Genomic DNA, 6,813 nt, shown 5'->3' on the forward strand with positions numbered 1-6,813 from the left:
TTATATGTTGGAAGTTGGAACCTGTAAGTTTTTAAGTATTGGCATGCGAACAATGCTTGGCGACTGTTGCTGCTGGTCCTTGTACTGTTGTGTTCTTCTATTCAATAATATAACAATTGTTCTGAACTTGTAAGTTTTCTGATCTTCCTTTTCAGTTCTGCAGCAATACAACAACACAACAGTACTTGAAAGCATTTTTATCTGATGTTCCTTTTTTGAAAAATAATACACACAACTTTATTCATTTGAAATAATAGTTATATCATTTATGAGAAAGGGTACAAGTTCAATTGGAGGCTCCTCAAGCAAATCATACGTCAAAGGAAATCTAGCCAACCTAGCGAGCTCATGAGCAACTTTATTTGCTTCCCTATTATAATGTTCAAACCTACAAATAGTAAAATCGCGAATAGAATGATAACAGTCGTCGAAAACCGCCGCCGCCCCCGAGGAATGACCACCCGTCTTCATAGTGTCAATGACCTCAAGATTGTCATAATTAATAACGAGTTCGTTGCATCCCATCCTTTGCGCAAGGGCAAGACCGAATCTGAGGGCCAAAGTTTCCGTCGTAGTAAGTTTTCTATGATGTTCCTTGTACAACAGAGCAGCACAATAGTAAGTTTTACAACGATGTTCTTTATATGACAAAGCAGCACAATAGTATTGTTTGTTCAATGGGCTGAAGGTTTAACCGAATGAATATTAGTAGCAGGGGAATGGAGGGAGAAGGGTTAGTGGGGATTGAATGACAGGAGGGGGTTCACCCAATCCCTCCAGGGATGGGATCCCCTATAGGTTTAAACCCCCTAGAACGGAACAAAGTCTAATGAAACTAATCCTCCCAGAAAGTAATTAGGTTGATCTCATACTTGTGAACCAATCCCCTGAACTTTGAAGTGGGTTTCATTCAACGGCTTCAGAGGAGTCCCCCCCCCCACCCACCCCATGAAACAGGGTGGATTTGGCCGGGACTTCCCCGTCCCGGCCTCAACCAAACACACACATCACTCACCCAAGTGGTGAGTTCACATGTCCTTCCATGGACAAGAGGGAGTAGACCTCAACTTTAAAAGGAGTGTCAATATTTATTTAGTCTGATGTAGGTGGGTCCATCTCTATTAACTATTTTAACTTTTATCTAGGATTCTAGGTGAATTGACTGGTAGTTAGACAAAGGTCAACATCTATAAAGGATCCCTAGTTGTGTTTTTATTTTTCTTTGATAGTTTCACAACCGTTTTGCACCCACAAATGAATGTGTTTTTTCTTCGTTCAGCGAATTATTCTTTTAAACGAGGGTATTCGTGCATGGATGGTAGCTCTAGAACAGCATCATGAAAATTTTATATTCCTTGAGGAGGTTCTACAACGTGGAAACACTCTTTAGTGAAACTTTTGTTTTAGCTGGCCGTGACTAACAGACCACTGGCTTTGCTTGGTTAGCCGGGAATGTTAGACTTATCGTTTTTGTCTGGTAAACCTACTTGGAGCTCACGTAGCCCATGCCGGAGTAATCATATTCTAGGCCAGAGCAATGAACCTATTTAAAGATTGGTGAATTAATGCATCTATAGGTAAAATCTCTCACTCTTGCGAATCACGAGGTATCCTGCTTTACTTGTTCTCACTCACTCGTTTACACCTCTTCCGACTGTAATTCAGACTATAAAAGCAAAAGAAAACCCTGAGATTTCTCTTCTTAGAGAATTGTACATGGGCAACCGCCCCCATCGCCGTGTGAGTGATCCGACCCACCGTGATCGCCAGCTCCATGTTCCTCCGCATTTGCTCGCCGTCTGCATATGCAAATGAACCGTGTACGCCGTTAGACCGAGCTTACAATTAAATTTCATTATTTCGTTTCACTCAGTTGGATTTCGTTGCACCACAACGGGCCCATATCGACTAGAAAATATTTGGTTGTAAGTCGACTATCATGACATTCCTTATCCAACAGAAATCAGATAATTGCGTATTCAGAAATAATGTGCAAATTTAAGCGTGGTAATATACAACCAAGCACACCCAAAGTTGCAAACAATGTTTTTGTGCAACTCTAGGTTTCATGATGGGCAACTTGATAACCTTCGGTCAAATGATGCTTTTGAACTTCGGTCTACCGCACATGGATGCTGCTTTTATGTTTGTTGTTCCATTACTGGTTGATAGGAGAACCCGATCCTCTCAAGGATCGCATGGGGAAAAAACTGACGTGCAACTTGATCTACCTAGAACCTTTTTTGCGAAAATGATCTACTTAGAATCTGACAATTAACTGGGAAATATCAAATCCAACATTATTCAACAATGCAACAATCTACTTAGGCCCTATTTGGTTCACCTTTTATCGACGGATTTCGCTGCCGCGCAGCAGAAAACCAAAGGGTGAATCCAGCAAAATCCGATTTCAGAAATCCGCTGCCAAAATCTGAACCAAAAGCGGAAGCAGCCCAGGACGTGCTTTTCAAAATCTGATTCTGCTGCGGGCCAAAATCTAAAAAAATTGTATCAGCTAGTTTTTCAAATGACCTACATCTTTTCCACATTAGTTTTTTCACAGCTATTTTTCCACAGCAGATTTTAGAAATCCACAGCTGAACCAAACAGGGCCTTAGAACCTTTTTTTTTCGAAAATGATCTACTTAGAACCTTTTTTTAGCTTGATCAGTAGGAGAAATTCAACAATGCAATCCTAGAGTGCTGATATGATCTCGAGAAGAATGGAATGGAATGGAATGTTGGTCAGCAGGCAGCAGGGTCGATTGGGTGGACATTGGAGGAGCAGTACTCACTTTGCCATCATGACCTTGGCGAACTCCTTGTAGTTAATCTGCCCGTCGCCGTCGGCGTCGGCCTCCTGGAGCATCTCGTTGAGCTCGTCCTCGGAGAGCTTCTCGCCGAGGTTCTTCATGACGGTGCGGAGCTCGTCGAGGGAGATGAAGCCATTGTTGTCCTTGTCGAAGACGCGGAAGGCCTCGTGGAGCTCCTCCTCGGCTTCGGCGTCCCCGCGCATCTGCCGCGCCACCAGCCCCAGGAACTCGTTGAAGTCGATGGTGCCGCTGCCGTCGGCGTCCACCTCCTCCACCATGTCCTTGAGCTCATCCTCCGTCGGGTGCTGCCCCAGCGACCGCATCACCGTCCCCAGCTCCTTGGTCGTGATCGTCCCTGCGCCCGCCCAAATCACCCGCCGTCGCAAAAATCAAAATCAATCCACAGCGCGCGCGAATCGATTGGTCGAATCGGATCAGGAGGAGGATTGAATTGATTGATTGATGGCACGTACCATCGCCGTCTTTGTCGAAGAGCTTGAAGGCCTCCCGGAACTCCTGGATCTGCTCCTGGGAAAGCTCGTCCATTTTGCTCCCGTCTTCCGCCGGAGCCCGAGAAGACGGCCGGTGATCGATGGGGACGACGATCGGAAGGATTCAGCGGCTGATTATTCTTCTCGTGTTGCCGCCAAATCCATCATTATTCCCCTCCCTTGGGCTGATCGTCTGGATGTCGTCTTGTTCGTCGCGTTGGCTAAAATAAGTAAGGAGAAGGCGGGAGGGGGGAGCCCGCCATTTATACGTACCTACATGGAACTTACGCTGTGGCCAACAGAAAACAATGAACAGCTAAAGTGCTCTTGTGAGCTTGAGCTGGCATGCACCCTTTGCTATAATAAATTTTTAAACAATTACTTAATGAATTTTAAAAAATCATTTTTTGGCGACATGTGGAACAAACATAAATATCATTTCATCGCGAAACTTCGCATGCATGTGAAACACACATCAATATTTGTTAAAGAAACAGATTTTTATTTTTTTTGTATTTTTTGGATTTTACTAGCAAAGGATGCATGTGAGCTCAAGCTCACAAACTCCATGTCCGAAGAGACAACTGTGACAGCTAGTACTCCCTTCGTTCTGAACTATAATATATTTTAACCTTTTTTGAATCAGATGTATGTATACATGTTTTATTTTATTTGTTCATTAATTTCAGTCCGTATTTATCGATATTGAAATATGTAAAACATCTTATAATTCAGAATATAGATGATAGTAAATTATTGTTCTATTTAGAAGAGAGAAAAAACTAGCTGAGGGGAGACAGATCTGTGCTGTCACATTTATCACATTTTGTTACCAGAAACGAATACCCAAATAAATTATCGAAAACGAATACCCAAATAAATTATCAAAAACAAATACAAAATATATGCGCCGAAATACAAGTCCCTTGAATTATGTGCAAAATAACACAGCAAAACCAACAAATTAGTTCAATTTACTATGACGGCTGTAAATAGTCGTAAATCCGCATCTGAGCCCGGGCTCAAATGCTCCCGCTCAGAAAAAAATTCAAAACAAAAATTAGAAAAATTCAAAAAAAAATTGACTTTTTTTGTGTGGTAGATAATTTGATGTGTGATGTCCGCTCCAAATTTTAACTCATTTGAATATCTGAGCAGCTCTCGGCAAAAAAGATAAATCGGGTCAAAAGAGTTCCTGAACAATGAACTTTTTTATAGACCCCGACTTTGTCTTTTTTACAGAGAGCTGCTCAAATGTCTAAACGAGTTGAAATTTGCAGTGAACCTCACGCATCAAATTATTTACCACACAAAAGAATTGGATTTTTTCAATTTTCTAGCATTTGTTTTGATTTTTTCCATCAGAGCGGGTGCAGCTGAGCACGGGAGCCAAATTGACCTTCTCAATATCATATATTAATGTATATAATATAACATCACCTTCTCAAAACATATAATATATTACCAAACGGGTGATTAGGTGAACAAATGGGCTTGAGAACATTTAGGGCGTGTTTGGTTGAAGTCCTTAGACACATCGGCCTGGCCCGAGACATGCCTGAAACGTGCTTGGTCCTTGTTGATTCACAACCTGGAATCTCGGAGATGTTCCTGGCTTGGAGGTCACATGCATCTTGATTAGCCTGGCTAGTTGCCAGGCATTTTGCTTAGCCTGGCCAGGCCGATGGAATCGGATGCTTGGCTTCCAGGCATATGCGATTTTCAGCAACTTCATTACATGCATGTTGCACGTCCTGTCAAATTAGACTGCCAACCTGTTTTTTTAGTCTTAAAGTGTTGGATCTTTTACATCTTTGTTCTTAATTCAAACCCACTATTCATATTTGCCTTTAATTTCGAAGCACGCTCAAATTTACCCCTCTGTCATCAAGTCACCTTATAGAAATACCTTTCTGTACCGTTACCTGATACGTCTCCAACGTATCTATAATTTTTGATTGTTTCATGTTGTTACATTATCAATCTTGGATGCTTTATAATCACTTTATAGTCATTTTATATCATTTTTAGTACTAACCTATTGATATAGTGCCAAGTGTCAGTTGCTGTTTTTTACATGTTTTTCATAGCAAGTAATCAATATCAAACGGGGTCCAAACGCAGCGAAACTTTTTGTGAACTTTTTTAGACCAGAAGACACCTAATGGGCCGGAGAAGCGCCTGGGGAGGTGCTTCGAGGGGAGTACAACCCACCAGAGCGCACCTGGGGGCCCAGGCGCGCCCTGGTGGGTTGTGCCCACCTCGGCTGCCTCTAGGACCGTCTCTTTGCTCTATAAATACCCCAATATTTCAGAAACTCTAGGGGAGTCGACGAAAATCAATTCCAGCCGCCGCATAGTCCAGAACCACCAGATCCAATCTAGACACCATCGCGGAGGGGTTCACCACTTCCATTGGTGCCTCTCCGATGATGCGTGAGTAGTTCTTTGTAGACCTTCGGGTCCGTAGTTAGTAGCTAGATGGCTTCCTCTTTCTCGTTTGATTCTCAATACAATGGTCTCTTGGAGATCCATATGATGTAATTCTTTTGTGGTGTGTTTGCTGGGATCCGATGAACTTTGAGTTTATGATCAGGTCTATCTCTTTTTATCCATGAAAGTTATTTCAGTTTCTTTGATATCTTATATGTATGATTGCTTATAGCCTCGTATTTCTTCTTCGATATTTGGGTTTTATTTGGCCAACTTGTGTTGGGGAACGTAGTAATTTCAAAAAATTTCCTACGCACACGCAAGATCATGGTGATGCATAGCAACAAGAGGGGAGACTATGATCTACGTACCCTTGTAGATCGACAACGGAAGCGTTAACTTGGTTGATGTAGTCGTACGTCTTCACGGCCCGACCGATCAAGCACCGGAACTACGGCACCTCCGAGTTCTAGCACACGTTCAGCTCGATGACGATCCCCGGACTCCGATCCAGCAAAGTGTCGGGGAAGAGTTCCGTCAGCACGACGGCGTGGTGACGATCTTGATGTACTACCGTCACAGGGCTTCGCCTAAGCACCGCTACAATATTACCGAGGACTATGGTGGAAGGGGGCACCGCACACGGCTAAGAATATGATCACGTGGATCAACTTGTGTGTCTATTGGTGCCCCCTGCCTCCGTATATAAAGGATCCAAGGGGGGGTGCGGCCGGCCCTAGTAGGAGGCGCGCAGGAGGAGTCCTACTCCTACCGGGAGTAGGACTCCCCTCCCTTTCCTTGTCCAAGTAGGAGAGGGGGAAGGAGAGAAGGAAAAAGGGGGGGGGGGCGCCGCCCCTCTCTCCTTGTCCAATTCGGACTAGGGGGAGAGGGGGCGCGCGGCCTGCCCTGGCAGCCCCTCCTCTTCTCCACTTTAGGCCCATGAGGCCCATTAACCCCCCGGGGGGTTCCGGTAACCCCCGGCGCTCCGGTTTTATCCAAAACTTCCCCGGAACACTTCCGGTGTCTGAATATACTGTCCAATATATCAATCTTTATGTCTCGACCATTTCGAGACTC

At 43.9% G+C, this 6,813-nt stretch overlaps 1 protein-coding gene across 2 annotated transcripts; it reads right to left on the reverse strand.

The window, feature by feature from the left end:
* On the reverse strand, nucleotides 1–3,560 carry LOC123106847 (neo-calmodulin). 2 transcript variants are annotated; one of them, XM_044528886.1, is made up of 3 exons: nucleotides 3,287–3,560; nucleotides 2,796–3,168; nucleotides 1–157 (listed from the first exon to the last, which is right to left on the reverse strand). In XM_044528886.1, the coding sequence occupies exons 1-3, from the start codon at nucleotides 3,357–3,359 to the stop codon at nucleotides 1–3; spliced, it is 603 nt and encodes a 200-aa protein (XP_044384821.1). In that variant the 5' UTR covers nucleotides 3,360–3,560. The 2 variants fall into 2 exon arrangements, with proteins under 2 accessions (XP_044384821.1, XP_044384822.1); XM_044528887.1 differs by lacking the exon at nucleotides 1–157 and adding an exon at nucleotides 1,460–1,799 and having other exon boundaries at nucleotides 3,287–3,558.
* Nucleotides 3,561–6,813: the final 3,253 nt, after the last annotated feature.

Source organism: Triticum aestivum, chromosome 5A (assembly GCF_018294505.1).
Source record: "Triticum aestivum cultivar Chinese Spring chromosome 5A, IWGSC CS RefSeq v2.1, whole genome shotgun sequence".
In the NCBI taxonomy this organism is placed as follows: Eukaryota; Viridiplantae; Streptophyta; class Magnoliopsida; order Poales; family Poaceae; genus Triticum; species Triticum aestivum.

Bases quoted from the DNA above. Each gene is read 5' to 3' on its own strand.
- LOC123106847 (XM_044528886.1), bottom strand. From the start codon at position 3,359: ATGGACGAGCTTTCCCAGGAGCAGATCCAGGAGTTCCGGGAGGCCTTC. The intron at 3,169-3,286 runs GTACGTGCCATC...GGGCGGGCGCAG, and splicing joins CTTCGACAAAGACGGCGATG to GGACGATCACGACCAAGGAG. The intron at 158-2,795 runs GTGAGTACTGCT...GTATTGCTGCAG, and splicing joins GCCAAGGTCATGATGGCAAA to AACTGAAAAGGAAGATCAGA.